General features: G+C 36.9%; 1 protein-coding gene across 1 annotated transcript; it reads right to left on the bottom strand.

Moving 5' to 3' along the window:
- Window positions 1-1296: 1296 nt before the first annotated feature.
- On the bottom strand, window positions 1297-5044 carry LOC139843908 (putative F-box/LRR-repeat protein 9). Its single transcript, XM_071834093.1, has 3 exons — window positions 4854-5044; window positions 3907-4297; window positions 1297-2142 (listed from the first exon to the last, which is right to left on the bottom strand). Exons 1-3 carry the CDS (start codon window positions 4867-4869, stop codon window positions 1566-1568), a joined length of 984 nt encoding a protein of 327 aa, XP_071690194.1. The 5' UTR covers window positions 4870-5044; the 3' UTR covers window positions 1297-1565.
- Between the last annotated feature and the right edge of the window lie 8012 nt (window positions 5045-13056).

The raw sequence follows: 13056 nt of genomic DNA, 5'->3' as shown, positions 1-13056 counted from the left end.
TGAAACAGCACAAATTGCATGAACGTCGGCTTAGGGAATAACTTCAAGTGATTTCTCAAACGAAATCGATTCTTCAACCAGAATCAAACGAACTAGAGTTGAAAATGCGCATCTCAAAGCTAGAGAGTGAAGTGAAATAACTAAAGAGTGCAGATCATGATGCTGAAAAATGTATGAACAAATCAAAACCCTTGAAGACAAAATGCAAGAACAAGTTTTCAAATACAAAGCATACGTGGAAGGACAAAGCTATTCTTTTGAAGAGTCTCAACACCAAACATGATTCACTAAAACCAATCACTATCTACGTGCTAAAATCTCCAAACTTCGAGCTAAAACTGAATATTATGACCGCTCAATTTCCAAACAAGAATTAGAAATAAGACATTCTCGCTTTATATCACAAGATCACAAATCTTGAAACTGATCTTGTGAAACAAGCAAGAAGTTTTGAAAAGAAGAGACTTGACTTCATTTCTCAAACCAAAACTCGAATAACTAATATTTATCTCTATCGATATCCTTGATATCCAACCCGTACTTGGTTTGGAGCTCTTGTGTCCATTATTGGGGTCGGCATGCTTGTATCTAGTGGCTCACCTCCATGTCCACGCATTATCTAAAGTTTTTTTTTTTTTTTTTTTTTTTTTTTTTTTTTTTTTTTTTTTTTTATATTTAAAATACGTCTGGTCACCTAATTGCTATCACATATGAATTACTAATGTATGGATATTTCAAGGGCATAAGTTTCATGACCACACTCGAATAAAGGTTTTACTAAATCTGTCAGGTCGGAGATTTTTGACCTTTTAAGCGCGTTATTTTTTGGTATACCCATGCTAAGAACTGAACATATATGTAGGAAAACATACAAACAGGACTTCTTAGCAGTTCTTGGATACGAGGTCAGTTAATATTTTTGTTGATACTCATGCCCCTTATTACACAATTTGAAGTACATTTTCTGGGTCGCGTTTTGATTTCTATTAGTATTTAGTTTAGTATTTCCTTTCAATCAAGGTTGTAAGATTGTAAGACGCCAGTCGGTGACTAATTAGTAGGAAACTTGTAGAGACCAGTCAGGTTAATCACTTTGACCTTGGCCAATTTTGACCTTAAATTCTAGTGATGTAACTTTGACCGACTAAATCTGACCTTTAGCCAGATGTGACTCGTTAACTAGCAACTTTTGGCCAACTTGGCCGAGTTGGGATGGACTACTTCAGGTTCTCAACTCGGGATTAGCCGGCCAAGTATCACAATTCACAACCGTGCAAATGTGTTGCAAGTTTGTAATAGAAATGTATTTCAATTCCAAGAACTCATAAAAGAAATGTATTTCAATTCCAAAAACAAACGATAGAAGCCAAGACACCATGTTTAATGGTTACCCAAATAAATGCACAAAAATGGACATCACCCATAACTATTTGAAGGTTCAAAAAGATGGCCCAAATGACAAACTCAGTACCCAACAAAAACATCGGCAGAGTACTCGCACTAACCACGCCTACCAAAGCCATAAAGGTCGTTGAAATTGCCAATAATCATCATACTCATAACCATCAGAAGGACATAAATGAGTTGAAGGATCTAGAACATAACTCAGATGTAGAAGATACATCACATCGCACGTAATCATTTATATCCTTAACAAGATGCATATACCCTTCCATAGAATCATTAGGATGTTTAAGATCCTTAATCCGTTCTGAACATCTTTTTCCAATTTCGTCTTTCTTCAGATCGACGTACAAGCACTGACGCATGTCAAGGGACTCGAGATGAGTACAACCATCCAAAATCGCTTGCAACCCAATATTCGTCATGCTGTTTCCAATGAGTTGAAGGTAGCTTAAATCGTGCAAATATTTACCAATAGCTATGGCCGTCTCGTTCAGCATCTGCACAGACTCCTCATCATCTTTATCTAGATTTGACCATTTATAGAACCTTTGATTGACTTTGAGTGTTTTTAGCAAGGGACAATAACGTCCAGCAGCTTCAATATCATCAGGCCCAATATCTGTTGTCTCAATACTGAGTTCCTCCAATAACGGAAATTTCTTAAAATAAACACTCCACTCTCCATACAATTCACCAAAACACCATATGACTTCTAGACGTTTAAGCTGACTTGCTCTATTGTCAAACAAATGCAAAGCTTGTTAGAGTATTATAATATGTTCATTGCAACTGTCTACTCTTACTAGTGTTCACATCAATGGTATTGTTTAAAAAACACATCCCCATTTTAAAAAGAAAAAATAATAAATAAATAAAAAAGACAAATATCAGATCTAATACAATACCTCTAAACATCACAATGTTTTTTTTACCATAAACATTATAGGCAAATTCCATTAAAAGGGAATCTTTTTTTACCTCAATTTCTTATAAAAGGCAACATATTTTCATTTGGACTATTTAAAGGACTACTTTACCAAATGTTAATCAAAAAAGGGAACATCACTACTTTTAAATTAGAACTCCGTTAAATTAACGATACTCCATTTTTTGATTCACATTTCATACTTGAATAATGCAATTTTTCAGAGCAAAATCTAGTTAGTGAAATCATGTTTGCGATTGTAGTGTTGGTTGTAGAATTGGTCGCGTTGTCCGAAATATGCAGGTATGTTCCATACCTTCATATACTTTACGAGCTTTTTCGATTTGGGTAATTAGTCATATGGTAATGCACCGTTAATTAGTCATATGGTAATATCCGACACATAGCTTAGTTAAGCTATAAGACTCAAACTACCATTCATTAAGCCTTCACTAAGCATTAACAAATTAGCAACACTACTTTCAGATAACAAACAGATAAATTAAGTAGTCAATTACCATTTAATAAAAGGAATACTTATAGAAACTAAAGTTAAGTCATAATATGAGTATGTAGAAATTTAGGAAGAAATATATAAGTGAAGAAAAAGTGACCACTGATGTATATCACATTCAGTAGCCATTTGAGCTTTTAAAAAGCATCCTCTTTGATAATATTAATCAAACATAAAACAGCTTTTAATACCAAAGGGCATTGGCCTAGCCAAGGTTGTAAAAGACGAAATTCGGGAATTAATCGGATCGGGATCTATGAAGAATTAATCGACAATTCGAGGATTAAACGGATGTTGACAAATGTTCTCTATTAAAAACAGATATATTAAAAATAATAATAACTATAAATATTGAAATATATATCTTTCAGAAATGAATAATTAATTAATTTAAAACATCAAATAAATTTAAAAACTATATATTTATTATTAATAATAAAATAATAAATTAGTTAAATTAAATTAAATTTAAAATTAAAATAAAACAGATAGAAACAAAAGTTACTTAGAGCACCAATTTAATTAACCCTTTTAAAGCTAAAAAATAAAACAAATAGAAACAATAATTAATCAGTTTTGACCCGTTTAAACTGTGATTGACCCAATGTATCAGTGGTTGCCCGATTAATCAGTCGTTGACCTTTTTTGTGTGAAATCGAATTAATCGAAAGAGACTAGTTAAAATCCCGTTTAATCGCCGTTTAAATCCATTTTCTACAACATTCCGCCTAGCAATATCGAGATGACCCCTCCAACCATGAAGATGGGCTTCAAATCCAGGGGTGGACAATATGTATGTATTCGTGGAAAATCGTGTTGGGTGTGTGAATTTGTTTTACTAAAAACCAACTTTTAATACTCAGGGAACCTTTTAAGTTATAATTTCCAAAAAACTAGAAAAGGTAATCTACATAAACAAATCAATTTAGCATCATGAGATGTATATAGAAGTAAAAAAGATTGCAAAGCATCTTAGACTGTCATTTTGTGCACATAATGCACACCAATAAGATTATAATTAGCTTATGCACATCAATAAGATTATAATAAGCTTGCATACCTATCAGAGATATACTGAAGAAGCTCGTCAGTGCAAAAATCGGTGATAGAGAGATCAACCAATTGGCCTTGGCTTCTATCAACAACTTGCTTACATATCTCTTCACATAATGGTCGAGTACTCGGATCATCAGGGTTGTGCATCGAAATAACCCTCCACATAGCAGGGTCCTTACATACGTTTCGCCAGGTTGTACATACTTTCTCAGCATTTTTAAGTATATCAAACACACTAAGTCTTTGAAGTATATTGGCTGTTATATCTGCTGGGAGCTTTAACCAATTTGGAGTTGATTTCTTCACCTTCCATCGTCGTTTAGACTTTGAAACAAACATGGATTTCTTACCTTTTCGTGGTTTAAATTTTGATGTTGATGCCTTTGTCACTTTAGCTGCATAAAAGGAACACAAAATACAAACAATATGTTACATTCATTGGTACATCCAACTTTTAAACAATGCTATTGCATGTATTTAATGGTAATTTTACTGATATGTCTTATGTCTTAAGTGTAAGGTATCAAAATGAAGTTGGTTACACACAAAAACAATAGACTATAGTTTAGTACATTCCTACACAATATTCCATCTAATAAACTAAACAAATTAAACTTATTAACTAATAAACTGCTCAAACAAGCTAACCTAAATACGTTTAAACAATAAAGTATAGAATTTTAATTAAATTCAAGCTTAAACCACAGATCACTCTCCTTATTCATTAATCTAAATCAAAATCGCACAATGAATAAAGAAAGAAGATACACTATATATAAGGAAAAATAAACCCTAAACATAACTAATGAGCTTCTAAAGCGTCTACTGTTACTATTATTTCGATAATCATCATCATCATCATCACTATTCATTTACATTATATGTAGTAAAAATGAAGAGAGCTGAATGAGAAAAAACAAAAATATGACTTAATAATTAGGGAAAAATTACATCTGTCAGCTTTCATCGTTTCTTTAAGATTATGTTGGCTCGAATTGGACGCCAATAAGTTTTCCGATCCTAATCGTTTAACGGAGTTTTTATTTCATCAACATCGCCAACAGCTGGTGTCTGATTTGTACATCGGTTCTTTTGGCCACGCCTCAAAAAATAGCGTTTTCTGATGCTCCTGGTGTCTGTTTTGTTGATCCTGGTTACCGATCTGTTGTTGATGGATGGGCTCGATCTGGTATTAAATTTGGATCTATCCATGTGGACTTTTGTCCTGAATCTGGGCCGTCTATGGTTAACGGGCGCGTGGTTTTGCAAACGAGTTTGGGTGCTGATATTGGGCCAGGGAATAGCCCAGCCGATGCTGCTAATTGCTCTTTAAACGATGTCGGAACAATTGTTGGGTCAGGGAACGGCCCAGATGCTGCAACCAGTGTTGTAAATCTCCCGAGATTTCCTCGAGATCTCCCCGAGATCTCGTTTTTAGAAGGCAACCGAGACGAGATGTTCATCTCTCGAGATTTCTCGGTCAACGGGGTCAAACTTATTCTAAGCCACGATTTTTCGGATTTTCTTGCTAATTTGTAAGATTTTCTTGTAAAATTCGTAATTTCTAAGATTTTCTCGCTCATTTCTCGGATATTTTTGTAAAATCTCGTAAAAAAGTATATAAATATACATATATTTATGTTTTTATGTATATTTTTATTAAAAAAACTATAAAGTCAACGTAAGTCAATATCCGAGATCTTCCCGAGATTATTCCGAGATGCCGAGATCCCCCTACAAAAGTCCAAACGAGATCTCCCCGAGATCCGAATTCTTCAACCTTGGCTGCAACTAACACTGTTGGGGCAAAGTTTGGGCATGCGCAGGACCAAAAAGCTGCTGTTGATGCGGCTTCTACAGTTCTACTCAAAATTTGAATTTAAACGAAGATAACATCACGTTTGAGGAAAGATTGACTAGATTGAAGAAGGAGAAGAAGAAAAAGAAGGAAGAACTAACGGCAAAGCAAAAAGAAGAAACGAACAAAGATAGGTCTTAACCGGTGTTGACTGGTCGTAGTGGAAGAATATATTGCGATTGTGAGGTCCCATCTTGCGAAGGTTTTTGTAAATCGTGGTATTTCTTTAATATGAATGTTTCAAGAGGTCAATTCGGAGACGTGACCTTGAGGTCGAGAAGAAATATTGCCTCCACTACGGGTTTATATAAGCTTAAAGATCACATTGAAGATTTTGATTATGAGGAAGCTGTTCAAAACTTGTTTAGGGGGTCAAGGAAGTCAAGAAATGCGGTTTTACGGATGCGGGTAAAGGTGGATCATCGGTGTAACATCCCGCATTTTTCCGTTAAATTATTTTAACGCCGTCTTTTTATTTATTTATTTAATATCCTCAGCATCTCGATTCGTATCCTCTTTTAGCTACATTCTTAAAATATTTTCGTTATTGGATTATAACGTCCCCCGTACTCTCGTGAAGTTAAATATTTCGTTTGGTTAATTCCCGCACCCGACAACAAACTTGAGGGACTAGTTTCGCCAAGGTGCCAAACATTTGACTAGGTCAAATGGTCAACACCTCCTCTTATCCACTCATTTCACCTCCCACTTTCTTTTTTTCTTTTCTCTCCACCATTTTTGAACTCAAAACACCCATTCACTAAATTCATCATCTATTTCCATTCAAGCAATCAAACATCAAAACAAATTATATATTCGTGATCCTCTCTTCATCCTCTTCGATTTGGTACCAATTTCATCACATTTGGGTAACATTTCTAAATCACTAGATTTCTTTAAATTCATGTTCTTGAGTTAAAAGGTTGTTAATTAGTGTCTATGGCTCAAGTCTAGTATGATTATGTGTTTTGTATGCTTGTTCTTGCTATTTTGGTGTAACTAGCTCATATTGAAAGAATGCTTGTTTAATCTTGAGTTTTAGGTGTACATATGTTATTTGATGATGAAAATTCATGTTTTAATTGTGTTCCTAACATCACTAGCTTCAAATTGGTATGTAGTTTGACATGGATTAGTTTCATAAGCAAGATTGTTGATTTTATGATTTTGGGTTAGGGTTTGATAAAAGTAAATTGAATATTTGATGCATTAAATGCTTAGCAATGTTAATTGTAAGTGTCTAGTTGTGTTGTATGCTTGATTATCTTCAAAACGGCGTATTACACATGTGCATTAATTTACCGAATCATAATATGGCATTTATGAACTTGGAGTAATAAATGATGAGCATTAATGGTGATTTTGATATAAGTTGTTTGGTTTTGATTGAGTAAATGCGTTTAGTTATTCTCCTTGTCAAATTACCTTTCTCATGTTATATGATATGCGTTTTAAGTGTTTTCGGTGCATGAAATATGTTAAAATGAGTTTTGGTTCGTTACTTAAGTTATTTTTTTTCTGCAATCAGCACTTCCCCAGGTTATGCGCGCCGCGCGTGCACCTGCGCACCGCGCAAATCAGAAAAACCAAATAAATGGTTCCCTTGGTCGAGTTCTGACCTGGTATTGCACATGGGTGCGCGCCGCGCAACCCATTGCGCACCGCGCAAATGGCCCAGGCCAACTTCCTTGTCTTTAAACGCTCCCAAAATGTTTCCCGCTTAACCGTAACTCCGATTAACATGAAACTTGACTATTATGCTCGTATATGACTTCTCATCATGAGAAAATTGTCGGACACCCGACCCAACCTCGTTGACTTTGACTTTGACCAAGTTTGACTTTTAGTCAAACTTAACCAAACAATTATACGATCGTTCTAACATGCTTAATTACTTGTATCGTGCATGAAACTTGACTAATTGATTCACATGCTACATAATCGAGTTGTAACGAGCCATAGGACTAATTGAACATCTTTGACCGTTTGTGTTTACCGTTATTGATATAACCTATATGTTTAGGTCAAGACTAGCTTTGTCTTTGCACGCGTTTACTTGTTGAAGTACTTTATTAACTCTTGCACGCAAGGTGAGATCATAGTCCCACTTTTACTCTTTTTGAACTTATATTTGGGATGAGAAAACATAAACGATTCTTTTGAACTAAGTGAACACAAGAACGGGAAAACAAACATTCTACATACGAGTTTAGAACAAAAATCCTCAATTCGATTATCTTTAGTTACACTTGACGGGTGTAAGCGAGAACTTATGTTATATGGCCATATGGGTTGACAACCCTCATCTTTGACGGTTCGCTACCGTCTACAGATGAAATATATATTCGAGAATCAGTGTTTGTTCTAGCACTATGGATGGGGTATACAATGGATGGAATGTTAAGCTTTGATAATTGGGTGCTCGTGAATATTAACTTTTAGAATGTATTACTATTATTTCAACTTTTCAAACCTTGTGGTTCGACTTACTTACTTTTACTCACTTACTTACTTAAACCTATGATTTCACCAACGTTTTCGTTGACAGATTTCTATGTTTTTCTCAGGGCTTGCACGATATGTGAAACATGCTTCCGCTTACTATTTGATACTTGCATTGGATGTAGAGTATACATGCATTTCATGGAGCGTCTTTTGACTTTACTTTAAACCGTGTCGTCTAGATTTCATTTGTACTTATAACCTTGTAACTTAACTTTTGGTTGAACAATTCTTGTAAACTTTGGAAACAATCTTTATTTTGAAATGAAGGCGACATATTTTGGTCAAACGTTGTCATAAAGACTTATGACCAGGTGATGGGACCCATGTAGACGACGCCGTCACTTGACGATTTGTCGGGGTCGTTACAAGTGGTATCAGAGCCTTGGTTGTAGGGATTTAGAGTTCATTTGTGTCCACCCCGAGTCATAGGGTACATAGGTGAATCTAGACTACAACCGGCATATAGACTGAAGTAGGAATTACTTGACTATTTGTGCATTTATACTCGAACTCTTCTATCATATCTAACTCGTATTCGATCTTGATCTTACGTTGATAAATTTTGTTGACGCGCCACCTTGACTTTATAAAGTAATGTTAAATGCACATGTAAATCAGGGTAATATAATTTCCGGGATTATATTACGGTGATTCACATGGACGTTCCGACATTATGACGTAAAGAATTTAAGGCGAGTCAAGGAAAAATTTCCTCTCTATCCTTATTCCATACTCCGGTTAGTATTGTTGAAAATACTAACCAACGATATTCTTGTGTCATGAAGGAACAATGGCTCACCAAGGTCAACACAATACTCCTCTCGAAACCCTAGAACAAGCTCTTCAACGAATGATAACCACCGCCGTGGGTACGGCCGTGGCCGATCACTTTTCTAACAACAACAATCATGGAACCGGTAATTCAAACGAAGGTTGCTCCTACAAGAACTTCATGAAGTACAATCCTTCCACTTTCGATGGAACCGGAGGACCGGTTACTCTCACCCGATGGTTTGAACAAATGGAGACCGTTTTTAACACAAGCGGTTGTCGAGACCGAGATGAGGTCAAGTTTTCCACCCTCACTTTCACCGGCATTGCTCTCTCGTGGTGGAACACGTATGTACAATTAGTGGGAAGCGATGAAGCCCACACACTCTCTTGGACCGAATTAAGAGAAAGAATGATCAACGAATACTTCCCGCGCGACGAGACTCGAAGGCTTGAGCAGGGTCTAAGGAATTTAAAAACGGTCGGGAACGACCTCGAAGCTTATAATCAACGGTTTACCGAACTAGTCACAATGTGTCCAAATATCATGACTCCCGAATCCCTAAGAGTCGAACTTTACATGGATGGCCTCCCTAAGAGCATTCAACACAGGGTAATGACACCTCGACCCACTAACCTACAAGAGGCTTTAACAATGGCCCGCCATACTTTAGACACGGCGAATGAAATGGAAATGCCGGCACCAATGGTCGAGAACCAATCGAGCGGCAATAAAAGAACATGGGAAGCCTCTCAATCAAGCAACCACAACCACAACAACCTCTCCAAGAAGCCTTTCGCCTCCAACGACAAGAAAGGCTATACCGGAAAACTACCTTTTTGTAACGAATGCCGCAAGCATCACTTTGAAGGATGTGGCAGGTTCCGCCACCGGCGCCAAGGAAGTGGTCACATCGCCAAACATTGTGGAAGTGCCACCCCCATCACTCAAAAGGGACCCAACCCACGAAAGTTGGTCACTTGCTACGCATGTGGCCAAACGGGTCATTTTAGGAATGAATGCCCAAATAAGAAAATCAACCCCAACGCACGCCGTTGAACTTTCAACATCAACGCCTAGGATGCCCGAGACGACGATGGACTAGTCACGGGTACGTTTCTTCACAACAAACCGTATGTTTCATACTTATTCGATTCAATTACCGCTAGACGTTTTACAACCAAGACTTTGACTTGTACTCATTACATTCCACCTTTTTCCCTTAGATACTACTTAGGCAATTTAAGCGACCAACGGAAAGATATTGTGTGTCTATAAATTCTATCGGAGGATATACGTTAAGAATATTGACTTGACACCTATAGAACTAGGGAGCTCAGAACCTATTCGTTAAGGAGAAATTGTTTCCCTACAACTAGGTATAGATTATTGTGAACTAAATAATTTTCGGTTGAAAACCGATACCCTCTTCCTCGTATCCATGACCACCTGATTACTTGCATGAATCCCGTGTGCATTCCAAAACGACCTCCGTTCCGGTTATCATCAATTGGGGGTTAAGGGAGACGATGTCTCCTAAGCCATTTCCGAACTCGCAACGTTAGTTGTAAATCTCTCTTAGTACCGTTTGATTTATTTAGGACTCCGTCCGTATTCATGAACCTCCTAAACCACGTATGCAACTTATCTAAACAAATCTGTTATCGTATTTATAGATGACATCTTAACTTATTTAAGTAAAGAAGGAAAACGAACAACATCACCATCTTACGCTCGAACTTTTGAGAAAAGAGCAACTTTATACCAAATTCTCCGAGTGAGAATTTCTGTTGAACGAAGTCCAATTTTCTAGACCATGATGTTAATGGTCAAGGCATTACAATCAATCTCGAAATCAAGCCACATGTAATCAGGAAACTCTCCCAACTCAGACTTGTATTCGTAAAAATCTTAGATCTCACCGGTTGTTACCGAAGATTCATTTCTGACTTTTCTCGTGTTACACAACTTTAAACCTCTTCATGTCTGAGCCTTGAACGTGATTCTTCACACCAACCTTCCTAGCTAAATTCGTATAGCACTAGATGGAACTCAAACATGGAAATATTTCTACTTGAACGCCGAAAGGCATACTCTCTCGACTCAAAATCAACGTAACTAAAATTCGTTATTTTGCGCGAAGAATTCGAATACTAAATTGTGGATCCGATCAACTTTCTCGTCATCACGTACCACACTACATACCTATGTTATTTCACCGTTACCGTCTGATATTACTGGAATTTAAGGTAACACACAATCCAACGATACTTCACTCTTCTTTGACTTAACGCCCTTGCGTTGCTGATAATCGTCCAACCATTATTCAACCCCGAACTATACAACTACGTGTACTACCTCGTTTCTCTTTCAGACTTCAACTTTTGACAACTAGAGGCACGTTATGGCAACCCCGAGATGTAAGCTCATCCTATTCTAAGTCCTCATTTCACTCCTATCTTTATCGCTCGCATTTCCGTTTAAGGAAACTCCTTGTAACATTTCTCCATGGATAGAGAAACTCTTCATATTACAATAGTATTCGCCACGAGGGTGAATAGTTCTAACGAACATTTTCGAACCCTAACTAACTTGTTCAAACGTATATTAAGAGATTCTATTCCAACACGGTGCATCTTTGTCAATTATCACGTATCGAAATACTCGTTTCACTTCTAGTTTTGCAAGAAACCTTGGAGACCCGCTTAGACATGAGTACCGCGTACCACCCACAAACCGACGAACCGAGCAAACTAACGATTTACGTCTTGGAAAGACATGTCACAAACTCGTATTGTCACCTTTAGTAGATCACTCTTACAACAGTAGATACCACTCGTGTGTTCACACGCACTTTCTGAAACCCTATATGACCGCTAATGTCATACCCCTGTTCATTTAACCAAAGCATCAACCACCAAAATCTGAACTCCATCAAGAAACAACAATTGAGATCGTTCAAGTCCGAGAAGGGCTCGAGACAACCCATTGTCGCCAGAAGAGTTATACCAAACTTAGATGAAAACCTCACCAAACCCAGTGTGTAACCGCGTAATATTGAGAAACCGCACCTTGGAAGGGTGTAATCCATTTTGGGAAATCGAGAAAGGCTATATCCGCAATATTGAACCTTTTGAAACCTTGGGGCGTATTGGAACCGCTTCCTACCGTTTAGAACTTCCGACTCAATTAAGTTTCCGTTTACCCTACATTTCGTGTAACAAACTTAGAAACGTGTCCTGCGGAATAGGAACGTGCAATCCTGCTAGATACATCAACTATCGATGACAAACTACTCTTCATAGGAAAACCAGTTGAAACCAGGGATCGTAAAAACCAAACCTTAATACAACGTGAAACCCTAACTATCCAAATTCATGAGAACACTCAATGACGTACCTTCACTTATTCATAGCATTAACATCTCCGGTCTCGAGTGAGAGGCATCGATTATTACTTCCAACTAAATTTCGGGACGAAATTTCTTTTGAGGTGTGGATAATGTAACATCCCGCATTTTTCCGTTAAATTATTTTAACGCCGTCTTTTTTATTTACTTATTTAATATCCTCAGCATCTCGATTCGTATCCTCTTTTAGCTACATTCTTAAAATATTTTCGTTATTGGATTATAACGTCCCCCGTACTCTCGTGAAGTTAAATATTTTGTTTGGTTAATTCCCGCACCCGACAACAAACTTGAGGGACTAGTTTCGCCAAGGTGCCAAACATTTGACTAGGTCAAATGGTCAACACCTCCTCTTATCCACTCATTTCACCTCCCACTTTCTTTTTTTCTTTTCTCTCCACCATTTTTGAACTCAAAACACCCATTCACTAAATTCATCATCTATTTCCATTCAAGCAATCAAACATCAAAACAAATTATATATTCGTGATCCTCTCTTCATCCTCTTCGATTTGGTACCAATTTCATCACATTTGGGTAACATTTCTAAATCACTAGATTTATTTAAATTCATGTTCTTGAGTTAAAAGGTTGTTAATTAGTGTCTATG

The sequence above is a fragment of the Rutidosis leptorrhynchoides genome, chromosome 4, assembly GCF_046630445.1.
Source record: "Rutidosis leptorrhynchoides isolate AG116_Rl617_1_P2 chromosome 4, CSIRO_AGI_Rlap_v1, whole genome shotgun sequence".
NCBI classification, from domain to species: Eukaryota; Viridiplantae; Streptophyta; class Magnoliopsida; order Asterales; family Asteraceae; genus Rutidosis; species Rutidosis leptorrhynchoides.
Note: the sequence above shows the minus strand (reverse complement) of the source record. Positions and strands in the feature narration are given on the sequence as shown.